Source organism: Nematostella vectensis, chromosome 1 (assembly GCF_932526225.1).
Source record: "Nematostella vectensis chromosome 1, jaNemVect1.1, whole genome shotgun sequence".
Taxonomy (NCBI): domain Eukaryota; kingdom Metazoa; phylum Cnidaria; class Anthozoa; order Actiniaria; family Edwardsiidae; genus Nematostella; species Nematostella vectensis.
Window position 1 is genome coordinate 19888676 of NC_064034.1, and position 25457 is coordinate 19914132.

General features: G+C 39.1%; 3 protein-coding genes across 5 annotated transcripts; 1 reads left to right on the plus strand and 2 right to left on the minus strand.

Annotated features, from left to right (window-relative positions):
- Window positions 1-143: 143 nt before the first annotated feature.
- LOC5507688 (calcium/calmodulin-dependent protein kinase type 1D) lies at window positions 144-17007 on the minus strand. Of its 3 annotated transcripts, none has more exons than XM_032376404.2 (13): window positions 16554-17007; window positions 8198-8272; window positions 7888-8019; window positions 7631-7705; window positions 5544-5682; window positions 5274-5296; window positions 5029-5132; window positions 4332-4407; window positions 4052-4144; window positions 3593-3612; window positions 3429-3507; window positions 1731-1818; window positions 144-1547 (listed from the first exon to the last, which is right to left on the minus strand). In XM_032376404.2, the coding sequence occupies exons 1-13, from the start codon at window positions 16622-16624 to the stop codon at window positions 1419-1421; spliced, it is 1104 nt and encodes a 367-aa protein (XP_032232295.1). In that variant the 5' UTR covers window positions 16625-17007; the 3' UTR covers window positions 144-1418. The 3 variants fall into 3 exon arrangements, with proteins under 3 accessions (XP_032232295.1, XP_032232296.1, XP_001628316.2); XM_032376405.2 differs by lacking the exon at window positions 16554-17007 and adding an exon at window positions 11561-11715; XM_001628266.3 differs by lacking the exon at window positions 16554-17007 and adding an exon at window positions 8402-8601.
- A 2309-nt stretch (window positions 17008-19316) lies between these two features.
- Window positions 19317-21480, plus strand: LOC5507689. Its single transcript, XM_001628243.3, has 3 exons — window positions 19317-19481; window positions 20544-20659; window positions 21335-21480. Exons 1-3 carry the CDS (start codon window positions 19344-19346, stop codon window positions 21420-21422), a joined length of 342 nt encoding a protein of 113 aa, XP_001628293.1. The 5' UTR covers window positions 19317-19343; the 3' UTR covers window positions 21423-21480.
- Window positions 21477-25392, minus strand: LOC5507680 (N-alpha-acetyltransferase 10). Its single transcript, XM_001628267.3, has 9 exons — window positions 25252-25392; window positions 24930-25028; window positions 24040-24098; window positions 23921-23966; window positions 23622-23675; window positions 23249-23310; window positions 23140-23184; window positions 22658-22742; window positions 21477-22223 (listed from the first exon to the last, which is right to left on the minus strand). Exons 1-9 carry the CDS (start codon window positions 25270-25272, stop codon window positions 22086-22088), a joined length of 609 nt encoding a protein of 202 aa, XP_001628317.2. The 5' UTR covers window positions 25273-25392; the 3' UTR covers window positions 21477-22085.
- Between the last annotated feature and the right edge of the window lie 65 nt (window positions 25393-25457).

A 25457-nucleotide genomic window follows, 5' to 3' on the forward strand; every position in this document is an offset into this window, starting at 1 on the left:
ACCAGATCAACACGTTTACGACGGCATGTTGAATTGCCCCTAAAATCGTCCCAGCATGCTGTTCGCTTATTAACTTAACCCAATCCCCCGCGCAACGCAAAAATGACGTATAAGCGAGCAGGCTATCAACGACTTCCTGGAGCTGTTTCATATAAAAGATTTTATTCAAACATTAACATCTTTCGTATTTTGTACAGAATTGTGAGGAAGCTTGGCGTGATTTAAGTGGCGATCTGATAATCAAGCAAAATGAAAAAGGTTCCTATGTAAATGCTGCACTACTTACAATAAAAAAATAAATGTACTCTAAATATGTCATGTAGAAAATAGGCTAACTATGGCGAGTTGATCAATGTTTACTCATAAAAAACCCTCAGACCAGGGATTCGTTGCAGGCCGCTACCTTTGTCAATATTGGCAACAGGTTAAAATAAACCAAATGCTGCATTGCACCACATCTAATGGGAATGTTTTTTGAGCTAGCATTTTGGCGACTTTAGATAAGCTTATTTGATAAGCAAAGATTATCGTTTCTCTCAGCGTTGTTTTCCTAGCAACAAGGTCTAGGGAACCTGAACTCCGCACGTCGTGTTTAGAAGCCATAACACGAGTTGCCTGCCTAGACGTGGACCCTCTAGGGGCGCGCAGAATTCTGCGACAAAAATCAAGTGTGCGCTATACGGCCCCCGAATGGTCTTTGGCGAGCACTCCGTTTCTTATGCGAGACCGAGCATTTTTAGTTGTTAAATAAATCAAGCAGCGAGCACATCGAAAAATACGATGCGAGCTCGGCGAAAAAATTGCGCGAGCATTAACCGAAAACTGCGAGCACAACGAAATTTCGGGGGGCCATTTTGGGGCACTCGCTCTGGATTAGGGGTAAAATATTGCTCGTCTACCCCCACAACCCATAGAGCACCCTCACATTTATCAATAACCCTTTCTGCTCAAACAGACGCTTATGGCGGTGAGCAAACGACTAAGGGCGCGTTTTTTCACTCGTGATTCCGAATTGAGAATGATTAGAATAGAAAAAAAGCGCGTTCGGTTATCCCTCGTTCCCATTCCGGAATGGAATGAAGGCCAATCCACCCATTCTGCTACCTGTAGCAGAATGACACGAATGCCATTCTGAACATTCTCTACCAACCAATTCCCATTCCAGAATGATAGGAAAAAAACGCGCCCTAAGTCTGCCGACTGGTAGCCTTTAAATTTCGTTCGTATTATTTAAGTGTAGGGGTGAGTTGATTCGCGGTAAAATTGATCCTTATTTGCTACTCTTGGTAGCCTCTACTGTTTCTTACTTCGGGAGAATAAAGAAGTTTTCCTAGAAAACGTTTATAAAAGTCATTCAGTTGTAGGTAGGGCGCGCTGCCACGCCGGCGCTGATTCTAGGCCCAGAAGCCGTGTCTTATTCACTTGGCGTTTACAGCGTTCGCTTGCTCTGTATTGTTGTTCACTTTACTTGCAGAGGACGACGAACTACCGCCACCTAGCCCCAGAGCTTTCATTCGGCCTATCGCGGTCGCCGCGTTAAACGCTTGCTGTAAAATAAGTGAAAAAATAATTTTATATTGTAGGAGTGGAGAGAGATTTAAAGTCAATTCTCTGACACAAAGAACCATACGTCAAAGAATCCACCCCCCCCCCCCCCCACCCCCCATCACAGGCAGCCCAAGCTGGAGGGAGCGGTCATGAATTAACGTGGTGTTTTACACCACACATACCTTCCATTTTTGTTTGTAGAAATTCTTCTTTATCTGTTCGCTGACAGAAGCATGGATATCTCTAGTTAGAGCTTCACCGCCGCAAATCCTACAGCAAAAGAAACCAGGGTATTAAAGCATCGAGTTTTTATCGAGGGGCATGCTAGGAAACGCCTATTCCGTAATGGCGGCTTGCAAATCAGAACTTGAAAACGTTAACCCTTTTACCCCTGGGTACTTTTAAGTTGGAGTTAAGCCTATATTTTACAGGCGTCTCAGGGCGTAATAGTAATGAAAGACATAACCAAACAAATAAAAATAATATTTATGCCTTCCTGGCTTAGAAAAAAGGCTTTATGGCAAGCTTAGGGGCTGGGAACAGTGTATGCAAATTCTGGTTGATAGACAAGCAAGCCTCATTAAGTTATGGTAGAATATCTAACAGATAATTTTTATGTTAAAACCATTGGGGAAACCACAGGAAGGCCAAATTCCATAAAAATATTTGCCTTTATAAATGCTTATGGATGTTTACACGCTGAGGTTGATTCAATGGGATAATTCCTTGTCTGGGCTTCACCAAGTGTGAAAGGAATTCTCTAGTGAATGGTCTCATAAATGGCCTCATACATTGTGGGCCATCTTTGCTACCCAACCTTATTTAGAAATTGTTTTCAGGCTTTTTCTGGGTTCCTTGGATCTGGAAATGTTTTGTTTGGCTTCGGGGCAAAGAGACTTATAAAAAAAACTGTAATGATTATTGGGGAGGAGATTGCCTGCCTGTCTGTCAAGGTGTTTCCAAGACTCCCATGATGCAATGCAGGCATGCAAAATAGGCTAAACATGGTGACTCACTTCTAATGGAGGTTCTAGCATTCATTATTGTGACTGATTGCTGCATACCTGTCAACTCTCCCGCATTAGGTGGGAGTCTCAAGGTTTTGGACCCCTTCTCCCGCTCTCCCACGTTGAGTACCAAATCTCCTGCTTTTTAGCGATTTTTATCGCTTCCAAAAAATCATTCCATAGAAAATCGTCATTTTGCCTATTTTCTATTAAAATATTTGAAATAACAATTCCCTTGTGTAGCGCAATTTATCTAACACCCTCGTGAGATCTATAAGTGGATTTGTTCGCGAGAGCTTTTGATACGGCAAACGCCTGCAAGGTTAAACCCACCCCTCCCCCCAACAAATGAATATACACCACCCCTCCCCCCAAAAAATTATCGTCTTGAGATTTTCGGAGGTTGACAGGTATGTTGCTGTAAAATGGAACCTCACGGACCTGATGGTGACTTGATCTGTGTTTGCTTGTCTCTATTTGTAGTTCGGAATTTTGTGTCTTTTTTGGTAAGAAATGTTTCTGAGTATAAGCATTTGTTTACGAATTGGTCAGAAATCAAGGTTGATATTTTGACAACAGAGTCAATTCTATTACATTGCTTAGATGCGCTTTTGAAGGTCGTCTATGCCTTGGAGGAATCCATGAGTATCCGGGTCTGGTGATGTTTAGTTTGCATTTCAGACATTTTGGAGTTAAGCCTATATTTTACAGGCGTCTCAGGGTGTAATAGTAGTGAAAGACTTAATTAACACAGCAAGATAGGACGCACATGTGTAGTGACATCATACCGGTTATTGTGTGCTTTTAGGAGAATGCGATTTGCTTTCAATTCAAGCATTGTTCAACTGTTTCTCAATCTCTGGTATGACTCACCAGGGGTGGCTCAGTGCTTGTCGGCACGTGTATCTCAGTTTGGGGTCGAGTTCCATTAAATGCCTTATAAAGTCTTTAGCTGTTAGGAAAAAAAAGGATGAATTACAGTTTCATCTACAACGTAACTAATTCAAAAACTAGGTAGAAATGGCTCCCAAACTTACCTGATTCGGAAATTTCATCCCTGTTGAAAAATGAAATATTGATATTATAAGCTCCATGGGTCCTCTAGGGCAGTGGTGTGGGGCTTCTTTAGGTGGATTATTTATTCTTTATTATTTTAAGAATATAAATTATTATTACTAAAGGGGTGGGGCAGATGTTGGATGGGTATGTACATGCCCCCCCCCTCCACACACACCCCAACAACCATGTATACAGGAACTCCATGTGCATCAAATATACAAAAACATATTAGGAAATTCTATTATGTTGTAATGCTGTACATTACTCCCCTGCTCACATTGACGTGCAGGGTGTGTGCCCATCCTTCCCTTGGCTGTGGGCCATTTCTTATTCAAGGAATGTCAAATACTACCCTTTCTCTACATAACACATGACTGCAAATCCCCCCCCCTCCCCAGCAAATCCTGATGGTATGCGTCTGAGCAAGATTAACTTACCAGTAAGGTGAGTCAAACTCATACTCTGCTCTCATAATTTGAGCAAATAGATTAGCATCACTATCATCATAAAAAGGAGGGTAGCCGCATAACCTAAAAATATAATATTGATTAAATAATTAATCACTGGATAATACAATAAAATATATTTTCCTTAATTGTATTTTTTGTCAAAATGAGCTTTTGGTAATTTAATTGTTTTGATTTTCTGTCAAACCTCAGACATCCAAGTCAGCCACAGGCTGATAAGGTGTTATTTGTTATACCTAGCCATACTTACAGAATATATGTGATAACGCCTATTGACCAGCAATCCACAGCTTTTCCATATGGCTGTTGTTTAAGTACTTCAGGGGCTGGAAAAAATAAGATATATTAAAAATAAATATACATCTACTTCAGAGCCTGGAATAAACGGAAAAACTAAAAATATATACAAACTACCTCAGGCGCTGAAATAAATAGAATATATTTAAAATATATATATATATATATATTTAGGAGACTATAAATAATAGGAAATTTACCTCAGGGGCTGGAAAAAGTAGAAATTATTGAAATTACAGAAATTAGTGAAAATAGATACTTATTAGAAAATGTTTGAAACATTTTCATGTGTTTCATGATAATATAACAAATGTACTTCTGGAGATGGAATTGACATGTACAGATATCAACAAAATTTAGCAGCTTTATGAGACTATAAAATAGAACGAAATACATTTACCCTGGTTTATTAGCAGAATATATGTATTCTTTCACACATGTGAAAGCCTTGATGGAAATATAATATTTCATAGAAGAGATAATTAATCAGTATATTATAGGCACATTTCTTATTATCTGTCACAGAAATTGGAAATCCAATCTTTCACTTGAAAAAAGTAAATACTAGAACATAGAGCAAATAAGTAATTTAGATTTCTTGCAACAAAATATGAGTAATTGCTTCCTTGAATAACCAAATAATGACGTACCAACATAACCAGGAGTCCCACAAGCTGTATCCATAAAACTTCCCTGTGCCTCAATTTTTGATAATCCAAAGTCACTGATCATTATCTTCGAGTCCTCATCAGGACTGAAAGGAACCAAATGTCAATTAGTACAGGTTTTATTACAATAAAATGTGATTAAATCTGGATAATTTCTAGTGGTGAAAATGGAAATATTAGGAAAAACAAATAAACTTTCTAGGGCAGAAATGATAATCACAACTTACCTATAATATAACAGATTTTCAGGCTGAGAAATAGAGAACATAAATTTATGAATAAGTTTTATATTAATCAAAAGAAATACTCTGGTGCTAAATGGAGGGGTATTTAAGAAACTCTACTCCCTTGATCTGTAGTCTGACTGTTATAAGATCCTTGCAAGAGAAGCTTAAAACAAGGTATGCTTGTCAGTGTCCCCATGGCAACGTGCAATGGTAAGCTGCTAAATGGGTTCACTTGGCGGAGTCTCCATTCTAGCAACATACAGTGCTTACCTTAAGATCTCTGTGTACGATTCCTAGGGAATGCAGGTAGTCGGCTGCCTCTAAGATCTGCTGCACTAGCGCACTGGCATCTTGTTCTGTGTAGTTTCCCTTTTCCACTATTCTGTCAAATAGTTCCCCTCCCTGTACCCTAGAAAACATGTTTTGACATTAAAATACAAAATATATTTTATTCAATATGGGTTTTTTATTTTTTTTCATTATGTTTTTTTTATTCAATATGGCTTTATTCAATATTGAGTTTCTTCTGCAGAAAAATAAAATTAAAAGGAAACTTTAATAACTTTGTTGAAAATCGGGTAAGATATAGATATTATCCCTGTTGCTAGACTCTGACTGCATTTCAGGTTACCTTGGCTAAGAATAAATTGCTCCTTCCCACATTATTTATGAGAATTTATAAACTTGGCAATCACAAGGGTTAATAAATTAAATGAGAGTTGGTATTTTTAAGTCCCTGGTACTGGTTATGGTTTGCTTTTTTTTATTCACTCATTTTTTTCAATCTTTTGAGTATCAAAATTAACAGGATATAATATTGTTCAAAGTGACATTAGTTTTATATGGCATATGGCATGCACATTTATATCTTAGTCTGTGAATGGCTAAAATTATAATGGAGCTCTTAATAATAATCTAATAACAGTGGTATTGTCCACAGGATTATAAGCTCAATATCGTCATTCAGGTATTCAGTTAGATTTTTAGCTGTTCTGCCATCAGGACAACCATCACTTATACTAGGCTTCCGTCTTTAACTACATTAACCAGTCCACTAACAACCTACATAAGCGTGATTAACATTTTCTGATGAATTGAATTGCAAAATGAGCATGTGCTAACTTCCCAACTTCCGTCGAGGAGAATCAGTTTTTTGAAATTATATATGCATTTTTAAAATTAACTTTTGAACATCTGGTTACTGTGGATGAAGATCAAAAGTAATGTTTAGTAAATAGTAAAGTAGGCTCTGTTTGTTATGGCTAGTGAATTTTATGGTATTCAAAGAACGGAAAGCTCTTTAGTCGTAGAGGGAAAATCTTAAAACTTGATCAATATGGCTCTGCACTAAGATAAGAGAACAAAGGAGAGGCGAATTCACAGTGCTTGTTATTACAAAACGTCTTTATCCCCGCGCGCGAATACCTTATTTAAACAAGTTAATGAAATATTAGGGGATTGTTTAACTTATCTGTTTTTTTTTTTTTTCAAAAACAATCTGTAAGTCTCTGGCTGAAGTAAAAGTTTTCCCATGTCAAGATTGAGATCTGTCGAGATGAAAACAAATCTTCCAGCTGGATTCTACATGACAATAGTCAGATAATTCACAACCAAGTGTTTCGCTAAAACACACAAAACCACCACAATGGAACTGAACAACATGATCTTTGGAGATTTCGCAACGACAAAACTCATTATCACACAAAAAAAGTAACTTCTAGACACGAGCTAGACTTATGATTTCTCGAAAGAAACCCTAGAAACCTGTTGTCGATTCAATATTGTAATTTATTTACTAAGGCAAATGACAGTTTATGACACTTGGAGGATAGCGCGGAATAGCCTGCTAGAAAATGTCTTGTTCTGTACATAAGGCGCACTCCAGAGGATCCTGGAGACAAACCCCAAAGAGATCCACGCATTTCCGCCACTAAACGCTCAACCAGATGGATTAGCCCGAAAAGGTTGATATTTCAGACGCAAAATACACAAATGGCTTTTGTGGTTTTTTACTTCGCTCGATTAAACCTTAGGAGTATTGTGGAACTGTTCGGGAATGCTCCCGCAAGGAGCTCGCATATCATAACAAACCGTATAATGCGAGATATTTGAGTTAACCCCGCTTCGTGGCGGGATGTTTCTTGCGAAATATGAGCACCAATAGAATGATAACGGCCCCCTAGGTATTCGTGCTCGATCGTTGCGCTGAACACAAGGCGATATATAAGATAAACATGCTCCAGTTTAACACTAGACAGTAAGGTATACTCAGGCAGATTAAATTAGTTGATGTAAGAAATTATGTCGCTCCTGATAAAACACAAACGGTAACAGCAAATAAAGTGACATTTACTCACAGGTCCATGACCAGATAGAGATGAGACTTGTTGTCGAATATATCCTTCAGGCCGATGATATTCTTGTGTCGAACTCTAGAAAGAGATAACCCAGGAATTATTAGCGGTCGTAAAAGGGGTTCGTAGAGTATTAAAACATGGTCAAAGTACTAACGCATTTGATTAACAGCGATGAGCGCTCACTAACAAGGCTAAGTGTCGGTCTCTGTGCCATAATAGAGCCGCAGCATCGCCCGCTATAATCGCGATGAACTCACTTCTTGAGAATCGCTATCTCGTTCTCCACAGATTCCTCCTTGCCTTTCAGTTCCTTTTTCGAGATGCATTTTACGGCGAACAAGCTACCGGTAGCTTTCTCTTCTGCGAGCACTACCTCGGAGAAAGCCCCACTGCAACGATGACCGGAATAGTTTAGCTCCAAGCAAAAACATTAGAGGTGTTGTTATTCAATAAACTGCTTATAAAATGAAGGCAAAACAAACCCAGCTCAGGGATCGAATAAATAACCCACAACAAAACTCGGGTCACAATGGCAAGAAGGCCTAGAGATAATACGGCCAGACTTACGTTCCAAGCACCTCCCTTAAATCATACTTCTTCGTGATTTTGTCGTCGAATTTCTTCTTCCCGAACAGAGGCATCCTGTAAGAACAAGCACACGAACACATGAGCCGCTCGTCAGAACCGGCGGGTAGACAAGGCGACCGACAACAGCGAGCGCCTGTCGATCTCACAATAACACAAACATAAAACTACAGTCGAGTTGCTTGCCTTGACGTCTAGCTTGTATTTACAGACACTTGACTGTTTTCTGGCGATGAACGAGGACCAGCTCGGGCATAGTTTGCAAGAGCGCTCTCGCAGCGTTGTTAGGAGGGTGGGCAGGCTTACTGAACGGGGGTAGGGTAGGGGTTATTGTTATTCGACGCAGTAGTGTTGTGGGCGGAGAAAGAACCTAAATCGCGATATTATCATTTTATCGACTTCTTAATGCATTGTGAATCGCGGCTTTCAGTTGAACTAAAGAGCAATTGCCATGGGATTGGCGCGCACGGGGAGTTGTGCATTGAGTCTATGCTCGGCAAATCTAGTGAACTCGTCAGTTGTCACAAGAGCGCTCGAGATGGGAGATTGCCGAGAGCAGCCGACGACTAGCCGACAAGGCGACGATAGTGATCTGCAAAGTACAGTCTATTCCGTCAAAGAACGCGCGCGAAAAACAGCGACAAGGAAGAGAATAAATTTTACGCGCCAGCTGGTTTTCAAGTCGCTTCGTAGCCGCTCAAATTAACATTTTTTTAAAAGCCGGAGAAAGACGCATTCACAAGCGCAGCCCACGCTTTCTCGAAGCACTTCATTTGCGTGAAAAATGATGGGTATAGTTTTTTTTTCAGGAAATGCACTCTGCGTAATAAAACAACATCCCAGGTAGCGTGAAAGTGGTTGGAGTTTCCACCCGTCAATTGAATGCCGCAGTACTGCATACTATGTCTGCAAACGGCAGTCCGCCTAGGGGGAGCTAATCACAACCTTCATGTTTATACGAGTCTCCACTTTCTCCACCAATTAACAGCTGCTTAACTCCTATCGCCCCAGGCTTCACGTGTCCAATACGCATTCTTTTATCCACAGCCCCCAGCAAACTAGTGAAAGATACGCGGTAAAATTGCGCATTATGCGGACCTTTCAAAGGCAAAGTGTAGCGAATGGCGGTGAAGGAGCTTGAGCGATGTGCTTTGTACAGGGACAAAGGTCCATCTTTCACTGCGGAAGCTCCTAGGATCTTGTGATTGTTGTTTTTAATGGCATGCATCTAGGGGTAGAATGATGGTGCTCGTGATAGATTGGCGGCTATAGAGGCCATGTCTAATCAAAATAGAGGGGATATGAGTCTTAAGGGCATTCACCACGGCCAACGACGGCCCACGTAAGGTGAATGACGTCAATAATATTGTAAAGCTACCCTGGATTTAATGCCCAGAAGGAAACCGTTTTTCTGACGAAACCATAACTTAATGAAAAAAATAAATAAAAACATACACACACACACAAGCTCACAACAGCACTAGAACCCCCTAAAATGTGTAGATGCTCCGCTTTATAATATTTGTCGTATTGTCTGTTCGATATTTTGTGTATACTGTATGCTCTCTATGTTATTGCCTTCTGTAATGCATGCTCTGATCAGTGTTTGAGCGATAGCTTCACCTGCCCACCCACTAAACCCTGACGGCTGTAAAGTAAACCTGAGACACTACCCTTTGCTGGTGTAAATCAGTTTGAGCGAGTGCCCAGGACCGATAATTATTCTGGTAGTCATTGGGAATGTACTGCATGGCCGCTTAACTCTGAGTGCTACCTGAATACACTCTATCATCCCTGATCTTTTGGGAACACTCAATCTTAGTTACTGTATAATTCCTGATCTTTGTGAACACCTCAATCTTAGTAACTCTTCTACACTGAGATAAGATCCCAACTTCCCTTCGCTTCTTTTTTTCCTCTTTTTTACACTTGTCTGAATAGTGGGAGATTCGTTGCATGCTGTAGCGTGCTGTATCTACTATATCTCCCTCTATATTTCCAAGGGGTGGGAGAAGCAATGTGACATATTCAAGAGCCCATTTCAAGTTTGCACTGTACGCTAGTTTCGATAGAAGTGATAAAATCATCTGGTAAACCTCATGCGAATATAAAATTCAAACACGGAATTTAACAGGCCATAGGATACTTCAAATGCATTTAAAATAAAGTAATTTCCTAAAACAGTCGCTAGGATGGATGTCAAGATTTCCTGTCTGTTAAACTTTTTTTTCTATTAATAACCACCATTTCATCTTGACCAGAATGACGTGTGCTTTTGAGGGGGCAGTGTCATTTAGTTGTTAAAAGAATAAAAAAAATCCCATCCTTCTAGGCACAACCGTAATCAATCATTCATTCTGCATTTTTATTTTTGCGTGTATTTTTTCGAGAATAATATCCTGTGTATTATCTCTAAGCTTTTATGAAAAAAATATTTCGCCTTCTGGCATACTCTACCGGAATTTGTATAATATCCTAGAAGATATTCTAAACAAGATGAAATTTTAATTTGCGTAAGTAATTTTCTCGTATGCCAATGTAGAGAGTACTTCATCTTTACATGTTTCTTATTAAATGTGGTCTTTATGGTCAAAGCTTCAAGAGCTCTCCCCGTGGGTGCCTTGTCCTCATTCCAACCTCAAATTCATATAATACGAGTTGAGGTCATCATTGCAATAATAAGCTTGTATTACGTTGTAATTCTCGCCTAACACATGTTACCTATTATTCCGTTGTGGTAAATTTGTTTAGTCTGTCTCACTGCTCATTACTTTAGTTTTTCTTATCAGAAAAAAAGGCGCAAAAAGGTTTTCCCTACATGAAATCCCTATCACGAAAAAGCCGATAAAAACATCTGTACACAGCAATAAAAAGCGTGCAGAATCCACACCTCGGGCCCAGTCTCCTTATCTAAGTCACGCTAACGTTTTGGTGTATTTTGTTGAGCCATCTTATTTAACTTGTTCATACTGTTCCAACAGTTTGTAGCGGTGTAAGTTACATTAAAATGGAAAAAAAACGCGTCTACACGTCGACTACAGTTTTAAGATAAAGTTTGACTAAGTATTTGCATACGTCATCGTTACAGTCTTGATCCGAAGAGAAGGAAATCACAGAATAGCAACTAGCATTTTTCTTTATCCTGGCAGAAAAGCTCTCGCATCAACACAGAGTCTATATTCACATGTTTAACGACATGTGCTTATAGGTATGGATCTATGTGCCGACTCTCACATCTGTGATTTATAGCTCATATAGAACACCGAAACACTTTAAGTATGCAATTTGCTCATCAAGGAGGCCAGAGAAGGGTTAATGTTGTGCTTAAAATCCTAAAAGCCTCACCTCTGAAAACATTTGAACATCTTTGCGTAGAACTAGTTGATCTTCGTTCCTAGTGACAACCTAAACGTTTGATGATTCGTCTCGCTCTGTGTACAATCCGATCACATTCGTGACGGAACATCACAGCGACGAGAATAATATTGCGGCGAGCTCTGATTGGCCAACGCTAATCGTGTTAACTATGATTATACCCCTCTACAAGAGTAAAACCCGAGTGACGACGAGGACGACTCAAGCCTCTGGCGGTCTCTCTTCTTACTTTTACAGACCCAGTTAAACACAACAGTCCTCACGGACCATGGGATTCTCTGGCGTATCAACAAGTCTTTAGAGTTAATCTTAGCGTCTGACACCTCTCTGTCAAAAGCAAACAAAATCTGCGGAATTATTCTTTGTGTAGTAATTTACAAAAAGGCCTATAGAACAAAAGGCCTGAGGTGTTGACCTTTTTAAAAAACATCATTTGCGCACTCTCGGGGTGTGGGATGAGCTAAAATACGGGATGCTTCATATATATCTGGTCTCACGTTAAAATACGGGATGCTTCACAGGAATATCTGGTCTCATTAGTTTTGTCCACGAATAGCACGTCTATTAAGAATCGAAAGTGGACTTTCGGCCGTTGTGTGTGTGTGTGTGTGTGGGGGGGGGGGGGGGGGGGGGGGGGGTAGGGGAGGGGGGTGCGTTCTCACCCCCTGCACCCCCGGGCCTGCAATGTATGTTTGTTCCAACATCTAGTTCTTAGTGCTTCTAAGTGTGCTACTTTGCAAGTAGCGTCACTAAGGATGGTACCACGGTGCCAGCGTCCTCAGCGGTTCATTGAGTGTTGTCGATGGGTCCAGTATCTGTAGTGGCTCTATATGTTTTTTTTTTATTAGACGTTCATTTAAAAAAATGTAGAATCAAATTTTACTAGGTAGCGTGTGTTGGTGGGAGGAGGGATGGGGGTGGTTGTGATCACATAAGCACACTTGCCTATTTAAAGCGGAGAATAATCGACAAACGATCTCCCTGGGGCTAGATGTCTTAATGGTTCCAATTCAAGCACGTAGAGTAGCCGGTACAATTAGTAGGTTTCTATATAGGCATCACGATTGGACGGAAAAGTGAAAAACTCAAACAGCGATGTATTTGGATCCCATTAGATGCAATGTCTGGAGAATATGTATAGAAGTAAAGATCCCAACTTTTCGGACTTAACTTGCAATCCTCCATCAGGAAAGCAACTAAAACCTAGTGACGGTTTTAGTAGTCGCCTTGGTTAAGGACTGCAAGTATTTTAAGTCCGAAACGTTGGACTCTTTCGACTTCTGTTTTGTCTATCCCCTTTACTCCTCTATAGGCACATCACGTATTATCACTCCTTTCAACCCACGCAACGCTCCGAAGGTATGTTGGTAGTGATATCAAATATATTTCGCTAGCCCGATGTTAAGCGTCGCGTTGTTTAATGATTTAAATTTTGTCTGGCTAAAATGAAATATTCGTTATACTTTTTTAAGACGAGAAAAAGCTTTCATATCGTGTTAACCATCAAGTCAAGTTCTTGATCATAATCAAATGGTGCGAATTGTATTGCTTACTGGTTGTATGGAGAAAACAGTAACAGAGAATAAACTCTTATTTACAAAAAAAAACAAAAAAACAACAACAACAGAGAACACAATTTGCAGTCTATGACTGTGATACCACCGTGACTGAGATAATGCAATCTTTGGAAATTTCGGGATCGGAGAAACCTACCTAGATAAAAAAGTACCCAATAAAAGGTAAAGTGGTTTTTATTGCCTCAGAGGTTAGCCCGCAGGTTCGGGATTCTAAAAGATACTAAATGACTTTGTACCATCACCCGATGATAAAAAAAAGTGTTTCATCAAAAGCAACAGGAAAAATATCTTATTTTTGTGCGTCTAGATAAAAAATCTTGACCACAATAATCTGATTAGGATAAACACGAATAACTCTAAGAGCTTTCATATTGTACGTGTTATATTGTGGCAATCTTCTAAATTGAGACAAATCTGTAACGTATTTCATGGCAAACAAATTGAGCAAAGCAATAAGGGATACTAGGCCATTAGATATTTGAAAGTGGGGTTGCATACTTCTTGGATTCAAGATTATTCCACGCGAAGGAGATGTGTTCGTTCTTTTTTATTTCCGCTGATCCATTGCTTTTTTAATTACTTGCCTATATTTGTGGAATTTGTACATCCTTCCTCCCTAAAGTATCTAATGGTCCGTCTCTTTTACGGTACGTGCCATGATGGCAAATTCCTAACTGACAAAACTTTCTAATCTGACTCATGGCGTGGAAGTCGATCGACATACACCTATTTCAATAAAGGTTATCAGCGCAAACAGCGAATGGCAAATGCCAAATCGCAGTTCTACGACCGAAAGGTGCTTTAGTAACTATTTGTAAAAATAAAGGTTGTAAATAAACTCAACCCATTTGCCGTTTGCACTGACAACGTTTTCTGAAATAGGTGTATATTACGCCGAAAAGTGAAATGAGTATGTACAGGCCAGTAGCCAGGATTTTGAGTGGGAGGTTCGTTTAACCATTTAGCGGACCATTTTCAACTAAGGAAAACTTCACTCCATAACTTCAATATGTAATTTTTCTTTATTTTTTTGTTTGCTGTTTTTTTTATGCAATTGTGTTTTTTGTAGACATTGTAACACCATAAATGATGAAAAAATAATATAAAAAAAATTATAAAAAGAAATCAATTTCCATCGGCTAATTCAAGCGAGTAACCAAGATATTTTCAATGAAATATCGTCAGTAATGTATCAGTCTTCGTTTTTTATCCATATATTGATATTTTGAAGCTTCCGTTGTATTTTTAATGATAAACAGTAACAAATGATTATCGACATTCTTTAAACATCTCTGGCCGATAAGTTTTTGCTCAGAAGCAAGTACACTATTTTTTTAGAGGAACGTCTAAGTTCAGTTGAGGCTGGGCTGTTCTAATCTTTGGGACATTTTAAAGCTGAATATGCTCTTAATTAACGATTTTCTGAAATTTAGTGTATATAAGAATATAATACCCAATGAATTATAAGGAAGAGAATTACACTAATGATCAATAGCAATAATAAGCTTGTTACTATGAGCACAATTAGATTCTGCATTATAAAACGCATCAGGACTAAAAAAGATTTTTTTCTGCTACCTGAGCCTCGGCATGTTCTTAGCATGTTCTTAAAATTTGGTGAAATCTCGTGCTAGACGTTCTTATAAAAAAAGGTGTATCAAACTAAAAATAACTAATGCATACGCGCTCCCAAGTTGTAATACGTCACATGCGGACTGCTAGCTGGCTAGCCACAGAAATCCCAGCAAAGGGCCTTTCTTGAACCACCAGTTTGGTATATTTTAGAAATTTCAATCCATTACGCCAAACTGACTTCCACATCCATGGATGATAAAGTCATAATATGTCTTGGCAAAGAAATGCTGATCATACCGGGAAGGTGACTCATTTTTTTTCCAGCTCCATATATACCCGGGGCCGAGTTGTGCTATTTTATAAGACTACCCCATCCCCTCTAAGGAGGGGGTGGGGGGAAGGGGAGGTAAAACTTCACAATGCCGACTAAAAGTTCATACTTTAGACTCCCAGATGTTTTGCTTGTACCTCCCGCTGTGCAGCGGTTGATTCTCGGATATTTCCTATTTCTGATCATTCATTAGTTTCACGCTGTCAAAACCCTGTCTGCACTTAAATTATTTCTGGTATATGTGTTGAAAAACTGATTTTATCTTCAGTAATGTTTACTTGTATACGCCGTGTGGACCATGCGAGTGGGAGGTGTGAAAATGTGCGCACTTGTAAAAACCCTTGAACGTGAAGTATCGTGTTTAATATTAAATCCACTTGTATCCACTACCTGCTACTTGAACCTGTGCTTGCGTGTTTTATATCCAATCGTATTTCGTGTAATGAATATCTCATATTACTGTTTCAAGATTTCGGGATGCCTGTGTTATATTAGGGTCTCATAAAATAAGTATCGCAATTCTGAGCTAAACGGGTTCGAACCCTTTGCGGCATCAATACATCTTTTCATTCAATCTGATTTATATCAATTACGTTGTCGGCCTCCAATCTTTTCAATTTTAATATCTTTGCTCAGATTCATTAGTTTCACGCTGTCAAAACCCTGTCTGCACTGAAATTATTCAAAAAGCATTGTAAACAAAGTTGAAATTATGTTGCATTACGAAAAGGCGATCAGATTTTTACTTCAGAAATAAGATAAGTAATGCAGCTCGATACACAGAATAAAATGATAAAAATTCCCGTATCACGGGAAAAACGATAACAATTCAAGTCATTTATTGAATTTCGCGTATTCATGTCGTCAACCACTAATTATTACTGTCAGTTTGCATAGACGAAAGACCCTAAGAACCCTTCTGTCGGCAAGGCTTCCTTAGAAGATAAGTTCAATTCCTGAGTAACCCAAGCTGTATTTGCTACACAATCCGCCAGGTGAAATATTAACGGAGCAAAGTTGCCGAGCTCCAATCATCTTGTCTCCAATTTTTCAAATAAAATAGTGTAAAAAGCACCCCCGTTTGTCGTTATTATGTGAAGCTCGATAGAAGGAAAGATAAGGTAATGCAGTCAAAGTACCTAATATTGCAGAAACTACCTTCGACATTGTACAGTCGATTGTTCGGAAGGTGATTCCAGTTTCTAGCACTATACGCACAAGGTGTTGATAAATTTTTTATGTCGCTATTAAAACTAACTTAGCGCTCGACTGTTGAAAAATGGCTTGTTATCCGAGAAGCATTTTTTCAAATCGAACCAACAGAAAGCCGCCACACATCGCAACTCCTCGAGAGCACTAGATTGTAGAGCACTTCTAGAGTGTGTTACAAAACGCTCAAAGAATAAGATTGTTGGGTGAATGAGGTTATGATACTAGTGATGAGAGCTATTGTTATTGGCGCGCTACAATGGATTCCTACCTTTTCTTTTTTTCCTTCTTCTCTCGCGGCGGAGCATCGTACCCATCAGCCAAACCATTTTCATCAGCCATGACCCTTTTGGTATTTATCCCTCCGATTAATTAGCACCCATGTGAATTCGTGGTCTTGTCGCTGGGGTGCTTTTTCCTCTTAGATCGTATGCATCAACACCACATAAGCCACTTCTCAAGCTAACGACGAAGCCCAGCTAAGTCTGCTTTCTTCTCGAAGAGGTTAGACCTCGAGCGAATATGTCATCTGTAGGCAAATTGGTCATAGTTGATTGGTCATGTGTATATCGGATTTACAGGTCTGTTTGCATCTGAGCCTGTCAACAATTGAAAAGCTCTGGCTCTACGCGCACTCACTTCCCGCGAACACTAGTCAAGAATTTAGCGGGTAATAAGCTAAGTAGCGTCACCGTGTGTGTTTACGCTAGAGGTGACATCCGCAGAGATGGGTCTTTGTGAGAAGCTGAGCTCAGAACGATCGACAGCTTATTGAATTCGGATACAAACAATCAAGCGATGATGCAATTAGTTAGACAAAAAAAGATGTTTACGTTAAGACAATAATAAGGCGATATGATCTATTGGCAGCTATGACTGATTGATCCAAGGTGTAAATCGTCTTTGTGTAGGCCTATAATTATCAAGATATAGAACCTATAATCGCTTGGTTCTGATTCTAGCCCTGGCAGTACGGTTAAGCTCGCTTTCATGTAATTTTCTTTGGCTCTTAGAGAACAGCATGGATCGTTGCCCCCTATAGCCCTCGCATTGATAGCGAGACTGATAATTCGATATCAGTGCTTCCATAAGGAGTCTCCCATCGCGTGACCGTCAGGCTATTGGCTGAAAATGAATGTCGTGACAATATCTTTAGCGTAAACTACATTCCCGCACGAAATAATACCGCGATAGGGTTAAAGGCGCTAAGTGAGGAGGAAAGTGCAATTTGTTAAGCGTGCTTAGAAGTTACACACACAGAGACAATACAAATCAAAGATTTAATCTTTAATAAAGGTCAATATGTTTTTTACGTGTGAAATATCTTCACCGTTAGGGAAGGATCATTATTTAACGGGGGAGGGGGGGGGGGGGGGAGTAGGGCTGCTATGTTTGGGGGAAGGGTTGCTATATATTTTTGAGCATTGATAATAATTTGGCGGAGTGCCTCATTTTTTGATACAGGGTTAAGTGGAGTGCCTTATTTTTTTTTTAAAAACGTATTCTGATCAATCGTCGAGCCTCCTAAAAGTCTGGAATTTCAATTTTATTTCTGGGAAGAGCCCCAGACCCCCTTCCAAATAGATAATGAATGTGATGCGCCTTCTGCTTGCACTTTCAGGCCTTTCCTTTGGCTGGCGTTGAAAATCATTATTCAGTAAAGTGTTGCCTCTATTATTTTCAGTTTTTGTTTAATTAACCTCCATCAATGAATTTACAAATGTCTATTCATGAGAAAGCCTCCCCCCTACTAACTTGTCAGTATTTAGTTTGGAAGGAGCTAATGATACAGTTTTTGCAATAATTAGCATTTCATATATTTGAAAATGGCAAAATTTTCACGTGGGAGACCCCCAAACCCCCCCTATACAATACTAGTTACACCCCTGAAAAATGGGTTTGAAATCAACTTTTCTCCTATGGGCATGTCTAAGTCAGTCCCCCCCAACACACACACACACACACCACTTAAATTTTAGTTATTTTTTATTCTGGGGGAGAGCCTTAATTATTTGGTCGCCTTTTTTTTTTGGGGGGGGGGGGGTCACTATTTTTGGGCTTTACATTGGGAGGGTAGCAATTTTTGAACTACAAAAAAAATTAACTCAGCATCTCTCCCCGATAATAATGACCTTTCTGTTAGAGTCGTTACTTTTTTGTATGCATATCTGATCTGATACGGGACGGGGGAGCTACAATATAGGCCAAAAGAAGTGACACACTTTTCCTCTTTCCTCAATGTTTGAGCATACATGATCGCATCTGCTACTTTCATGCTGGAAAAGGCTTTTAACCAATATTATAGGCTATTCAAGGTGTCCCACTTTCTTTTGTTGGGGATTGTAACAGGCGACGAAGGGCGCTGCGCGGAGAGAAAAGATTTGGCCAGACCCCAATAAAATATCACGCGACATTTTTCTCCACACCGTGTTGATGGTATTTCACATTTGTTTGAATTCGTATCTGTGATACCAAGAGTATTTTTTTGCATTTCTGCTTAGGGTAGCAACATTGCTAGGGGGCCATATTGCTGAGGGCACATTGCTAGGGAACCATATTGCTACGGGGGGGGGGGGGGGCACATTGCTAGGGGAGCCATATTGCTATGGGGGCATATTTCTTCTAAAGACATTTTTTTACTAGCGAAGGAGCTTACACTCGTGTGAAAACTAGAAGCAAGGGGGGAAGCTTCTTCCGCGTCCACTCTGTCCACTAGGTTGGATGATTAGCCCTGATTATTTCTTCTATTTTTTGTGGTCGCTCCCTAAATTGTGGCCGAAAATACGAAGGCGCTCTTCCTGCTTTTAGGATGACTACTCGGTAAATTATTGCGCGATTCTTTTGCCATGTTTGTTTTGTTTCTTTTTTTGTGTGTGTGTCGACAAAATCAAGTGAAATGATTGAACAATGATACTAGAGCATGCTCTCTTGATTATGCCAACCCCCTACCCTCTTTTTTAGAACCTTGAATGATGGTTACCCTGTGGTAGGTTTCGTTACCAGATCCCTGCGATGAGAGTCTTTATGTGTCGCAATGCATGATGGTTTTTGAGTGTCAAAGATGGCGGCTCGCTGTTTGGTCTTGAGATGTGCCAGACTTTGGAGCAGAAATAGCAGTTTCAAGCCAGCTTTTATTCGATCACAAAGCATGCTGAGCAAAGAAAGAGAACCTCCGAATGGTTTTTTATTCAACGAAAAGGTAGATTATGGCTATTTTCCTAAAAAACGTTTTCTTAAAACGTTTCGACATCAAGTTGAAAAGTTGATATTTGGCAAAATCTCACATTCAAGAGATTTGATTAATCTGCTGCATTGCCATTAATCACGTATGCTGTCAAACTGCATATCATAATTACATAGTAGTATTTTCTAGAGCTAGTGGACTATTCTTACTGTGTATTAATTTATTTCTATTAGTATGTACATAGCCTTTCAATGTGCTACTAAATTGTTATCCCCATATCTTTTGGTAAATAGCCACTCTAAGGCCCATAATACTTACTACTATTTCTGTTGCCATGAAGCCACCCAATGTTCTACTACTGTAAAAGATCTAATAAACACCAGGGGCATTTATTAAATTTTGACAGCCCGAGGGGGACGTTCAATAGATAGGAGGCGTTTGTTAGAGAGGCATTCTTTACAAACCATGAAAATATAACAAAACCACATGCAGTGGGGTTCGAGTCTTAGTCATGATCGCATTAAATTAAAGCCTGCATAGCAAGCGTTTCTTGAGATTAAGCAAGTCTCATCCAGTAGAAGCGAAACCCAGTTCAACTTACATTAATTAAATTTGATTTATATTACCAAAATTACTATGCCATTTGTTTTTAAGCTGGGAGGGGGCGTTTATTAGAGAGGGGTGTTCATTACCACTTTGAAATCTAAGGGTGGCGTTCATTAGATAGATGGCGTTCTTTAGAAAGGGGTGTTCATTAGATCATTTACAGTTATTGGTATCTCCATATTTGTTGATATCTAGCCTCTTAGGCCCATTATACTCACTGTTATTTCTGTTGCCATGTAGCCACCCAATGTTCTACTAATTAGCATCTCCATATTTGTTATCTAGCCACTTAGGCCCATTATACTCAATGTTATTTCTGTTGCCATGTAGCCACCCAATGTTCTACTAATTGGTATCTCCATATTTGTTGATATCTAGCCACTTAGGCCCATTATACTCACTGTTATTCCTGTTGCCATGTAGCCACCCAATGTTCTACTAATTGGTATCTCCATATTTGTTGATATCTAGCCACTTAGGCCTGGTGAGAAGAGACAGTGGGAGGACTGGGAAGCCATCTGGTACCGGTGGTGGGTCATCATGATTGTTGGAGGCGGAGTGTTATTCTACTTCAAACCTGATACAAGGTATGTAAACATCAGGTCAAAAATACACGTTGTTCTATACCAAGGGTTCCAGTTTGAGCTATTCAGCAAAATTAATCGCATTTGGATGAAGGGGAATTTGACTCCAAAACACTGAAAAAGAAGAACTCTGGCAGCTTTTTTGTAGCTTGGTCTGTAAACTCTACTTTGTACGCCATTTCTTATCAGCTTTGGCCCATCAGTCTGTGGCATTTTGGATGCATGCGTTAGGTTAGGTAAAAAAAAGACATGTTTATCGTCCTATCCACATCCTTTTTGGGGGCTACACCAATTTTTTTTTTATTTAGTTATTTCTGCTGCTTTTTTGGTTGTTTGTTACTGTTCCATGGCATTAAACATGCATGTGTTCTTTACCATAAACTGCTTGACCAATCTTACAATGCCTTGTCTCTACAACAATCTTACCAGCATTGTTGTACAGTTTTTTCATAATTGGTTTAAAATGTTTTTTTGCGAAATGACTGGGTGACTACACATCCTCTTTCTGCTGAATTTATAATTGATGTTTTATTTTTCCCACCCTGTTTTGTAGAGGTGTGTGTGTGTGTGTGGTTTGGTTCATTAGGCCATCTTTACTGTACATCATTTGTTGGGGGTGCTTATGACATTTTTTTTGACCTAAGCGAGGAGCTAATGAAGCTTGTGATTGACTTTCAGTCCTAACACCTGGGCTCGTCAAGAAGCCCTGAAGAGGCTCGCTGAGTCAAGTGCTGCTGGGATAGATGAAGTGGATGAAGAAGAGTAGATTACGTTCTTGTTTTATTTCTTCTAATTTCGAGTGTAAATAAAAATAACAAAATTTACCATGGTGTGTTGTATTTTATTTTGCATCTTTTACAGTTTCTGCTAGCAAAGGCACTTTACCTACACTAGTGCAGTAGAAGTAGGTAGTAAAACTTAAAGCTCAAACTCTTTTCCCTCTGTCTTTTTGGCATTTCACTAGATCAACTTTGAGCTTATAACTAGAAAAGACACTCTCAACATATAAACTTGATCGTGAAGTCAAAAGTAGGTCCTGAGAAATGATAGCCGAGTTGCACCAACATTCACCGCCCACGATAAGGAGTGGATTCCTTCTCTTTAACTCAGTTCAAGGCATGTTAGGGTTTCGCCTCACCTTTAGTACTTTTTTGCTTTGGTTGTAACTGTGATTTTCAATGTTCTGTTTATTGGGTTTCGTCAACAGTTTTCAACAGCTAAATCACTTTCTGATCTCTGTCAATCAAACCTACAAATTACATTTCTACATTTGGTGCTTTTTTATTTTGTCAATGCCTCAAGGATCTCAGTACTGGCTAATCAAAACCATTTTTAAATTCTTAAAAGAATTTTGAATGACTGAGACTAGTAATTTGGCTGTTGGAAATCATGAGAATTTGCAGAATTTTGAAGACTGCATCAAGACATCTCATGACTTGTTTTCTGGTATTCTGTCTTCAGCTAGTAAATCATCTCCTTTGTTATCACCATCTTGTACTTCCTGTATATCTTTGCTGTCATTGCTATTCGACTGGTTGGCTTCGATAGCTTGATTTGCTACTGGCTCCTTAAGATAAGATAAGATAATTGCACAAGTTAATACACCTATTTCATGGCGAAATTCCTAGTTTTTGGAACCTGTGCAGCTATGAGAATTTGCCATTTTAAGAAAAAATAATATTTTATAAAACAAAGGAAAAATTGGTATAATGAAAAAGAATACTGTTTCCATTGCTATATTTTGTTCAAATTATGCTCATTTCCTTGACTCCCAAAAAGCATTGTGGTTTCGGCCAATTGAATCCATGAATTCAGCCTTATTCGAAATATATAATATGTATATTCTGTAAATTCTAAAAAATTCTTCAGTAAAAAAATATAAACTCAATGAAGAGGCAACCAGGTTATATTAGCATATATTTCAACTTCATCCAAAAATATATATATATATATATAACATGTATAAGTTGTTTTTGCGGTTGTTTGGAAAGGCATTCATACCTCTACGCTAAGTCCAGTCAAGTCCCTCCTCATTGCATAGGCATCTTCACCATCTGCATAGTATTTAGGTTCTATCTCTGAAATACTACAACATACAAATAGCAGTAAGCTGGAAAGTTACTATACTGCACAGCCACACCCCTTGACTGCAGTAGAGAAATGCTGAAGCGGTCCATTATTTATAACTGAAGTACTCTTGAATGAGCATCTTGACAGTTTTTTTGGAGTAAGCTTATGAGGTTGGGAGAATCGTGCTATCTGACTAGCATGAAATTCACTAGCTTACCAGTGTGGCAAAAAAACCATCTTGGCATGCTATTTGATTGCCACAAGCTTTATAGCAAAGAAATGCTTCAGTGAGAATCAGAACACAACTGAATCTTCCTACTGTAGTTATAAAGTTCTTGTCAATCAAGGCTTATTCTCACATGCTAATTGGTCAACTTCCTTTTTGGTAGCATGTGTCGCAATGTAAAACATACCTAAACTTTAGAGTGATTGTGTAGAGATGAAGTGCTGCACGATTGCTGAAAAAAATAAAGTGGGTTTAGCTGAGTCCATATAATCAAACTAACAAAGTAAGGTCATCACCTTTTTCTGACATGAAGAGAGACGTACTGTGCATTGAAACATTCTACCATTGCTCGTGATGCCTGGGAAAAGAAAACCAATCAAATGACTTAGTAGTGAAGTTGATCTCTGATGAGATAGGTCATTGGTTTTAAAATCTAAGTGGCTGCATACAGTACTAAGGGGAGAATCATGGGTGGCTCAGTGTGTTAGCATGTCAGCATTTGGCCTCTCACTCTGCTCAAGATATGGGGAGCACATTTCTGTTTCTCTGCCCTCAATTTAGACTACTAGAAGCTTAAAGCTATTCTTTATGCATATTAGGATCTTAATGTGAAGCGCTTAGAAACTGTGCAATAGGTGTTATAGAAATGCTTGAGTCAGCTTGGTATACCTGCTCCATTAGTTTTTGTGCTAAACCAAGTCGTCGGTGGGATCTTCTAACAGCCTATCAAGTAAGGAAAGCAAGTATTAGGCATTTCAGGGAGATATAGGCATGACTGGAGATTTAAAAATTGTCAAACAATAAGAACTCCAGTCAATTTTGTAAGCAAGACAGGGAGCAGATCCAAGCATTTAAATAAAAAGGGGAGGGGGGTGAAGCAAGGATTTCAAAAAGGGGGAAAATTCCCTTATTATTCTCATAGCTCTGTCCATAAATCCACTAATGGATAAAACCACATTCACACTTACAAGAGAAGTAATGTGACCATGAACCGCCTCATCAGGTTCCTCCTCCCTGAAATAAATAAACAGATTTTAACAAATAATAGACAAAGCAAGAGTCAAAACTTGTTAGGGTAAAAACTTACATCTTGGCCAATACATAACCAACAATTTTTCCCTTCTCATCCTCTGCTACATAGGACAGCTGAAAAAGAGGAATGATTAGTTTGAGCCTATCCTGTCTTTTCATGGTGAGGATTATAAATGACATGAGTTACCCACAAGAGCTGCTGTACAAGCTAAGAAAGTGTTTGTATGGTGGAAAGGGTACACTGAAAATTCTTTAAGGGACAGGTGTTTAATGGCATGAAAACATAACACATAATATGGAGCATGCAAAGTATTCTGCAGTAGATGTGCCAATGGTTATATCCTGCCTCCATCCTGGAAGATCCAAAATATAAGTGGCTTACATTACAAGAGCTAAGTGGTATATAAGTTTAGGACTTTGCTCATGTAATAGTAACCAATGCTTGATCTCAGTCTCAGTAACTATGTTAAAGCCGCATTGTCACCAGTTTACTTCCGGAGGTCCGACGGAAACCTCAACCGTTAAAAGACAAAAGAATCTATTAAAATCCGAGATATTAAACAGGCAATCCGCTCTAAATTATCAATCATATTCTCAATGAAACTTCCAATAAACACACTGCCTCCAATATTTTGAAATATTTTTCATGTTTTCCGTTAGAAATCGTCGGAGATTGTTACGTAATCGACCGGAAGTAAACTGGTGACAATGCGGCTTTAAATGGCCAGAAAAGTTCATACGAATTTCGTTATCAGGCCTGGTGTGGGGGATTGTAGTGTCACATAAAGAAATGACCCACTTTTTGATGGACAAGGGGAGTGTACATGAACCCCCATAGGTACAAGCCTGGTTATATCCTACTTGTGGCCAGGAAAGCCAATGGTGTATCTGTTTATATTCAACCAGTTACCAGGGAAGTCTATGGTATGTCTGTCTATATACTACCTGTGGCCAGGAAAGTCCGTGGTAAAAGTAATACTTCATTTGGTAATTCTCTGGTAAGCACAACAAGTTGCAATGCTGCATGTTCATCAAATCTTGTGGCTAAAAATACAAACAGTTGTATATTGAATTAGCTGAACAGTACAAATAATGTACAAAAGCATATGTATTATGTGTTGGGTCCATGTAAGCTTATGTATACTGTATATCACCCCCCTGGGTCAAATTCGTCTAAATGGTTCTGTGTGTGAAAGGTGAATGATTATTCTCGATCTGTACGGAAATAAACGCTCAAACCCATAATTCTAACGATTAGGAGGCTTACCGTTGCGCATCGTATATTCATTGTGAGTAGAGTTGAAAGCGACAGACAAAATGACGGTTAAATATCGGGAAATTTCTTACAACACGTGACAGTTTCATAAGGAGCAGGCTCGGTAGAGTGTGGACAGCGGTCTAGTTTTACCCATAATCCTCTGTTATATCTAAAAGAATTAATGCTTCTTTTTTCGAATTTATGAAATGGAAAAA

What these genes read in the sequence shown, in the direction of transcription:
- LOC5507689 (XM_001628243.3), top strand. Translation starts at nt 19,344, where the DNA reads ATGGCGGCTCGCTGTTTGGTCTTGAGATGTGCCAGACTTTGGAGCAGA. An exon ending in GTTTTTTATTCAACGAAAAG is followed by an intron (nt 19,482 to 20,543) that starts GTAGATTATGGC and finishes GTTGATATCTAG; the next exon opens with CCACTTAGGCCTGGTGAGAA. An exon ending in TACTTCAAACCTGATACAAG is followed by an intron (nt 20,660 to 21,334) that starts GTATGTAAACAT and finishes ATTGACTTTCAG; the next exon opens with TCCTAACACCTGGGCTCGTC.
- LOC5507680 (XM_001628267.3), bottom strand. Translation starts at nt 25,272, where the DNA reads ATGAATATACGATGCGCAACG. An exon ending in GGTTATGTATTGGCCAAGAT is followed by an intron (nt 23,967 to 24,039) that starts GTAAGTTTTTAC and finishes TATTTATTTCAG; the next exon opens with GGAGGAGGAACCTGATGAGG. An exon ending in CACAAAAACTAATGGAGCAG is followed by an intron (nt 23,311 to 23,621) that starts GTATACCAAGCT and finishes TTCTTTTCCCAG; the next exon opens with GCATCACGAGCAATGGTAGA.
- LOC5507688 (XM_032376404.2), bottom strand. Translation starts at nt 16,624, where the DNA reads ATGGCTGATGAAAATGGTTTGGCTGATGGGTACGATGCTCCGCCGCGA. An exon ending in CTCTATCTGGTCATGGACCT is followed by an intron (nt 5,683 to 7,630) that starts GTGAGTAAATGT and finishes CATGTTTTCTAG; the next exon opens with GGTACAGGGAGGGGAACTAT. An exon ending in GAAAATCTGTTATATTATAG is followed by an intron (nt 5,133 to 5,273) that starts GTAAGTTGTGAT and finishes GGTTCCTTTCAG; the next exon opens with TCCTGATGAGGACTCGAAGA.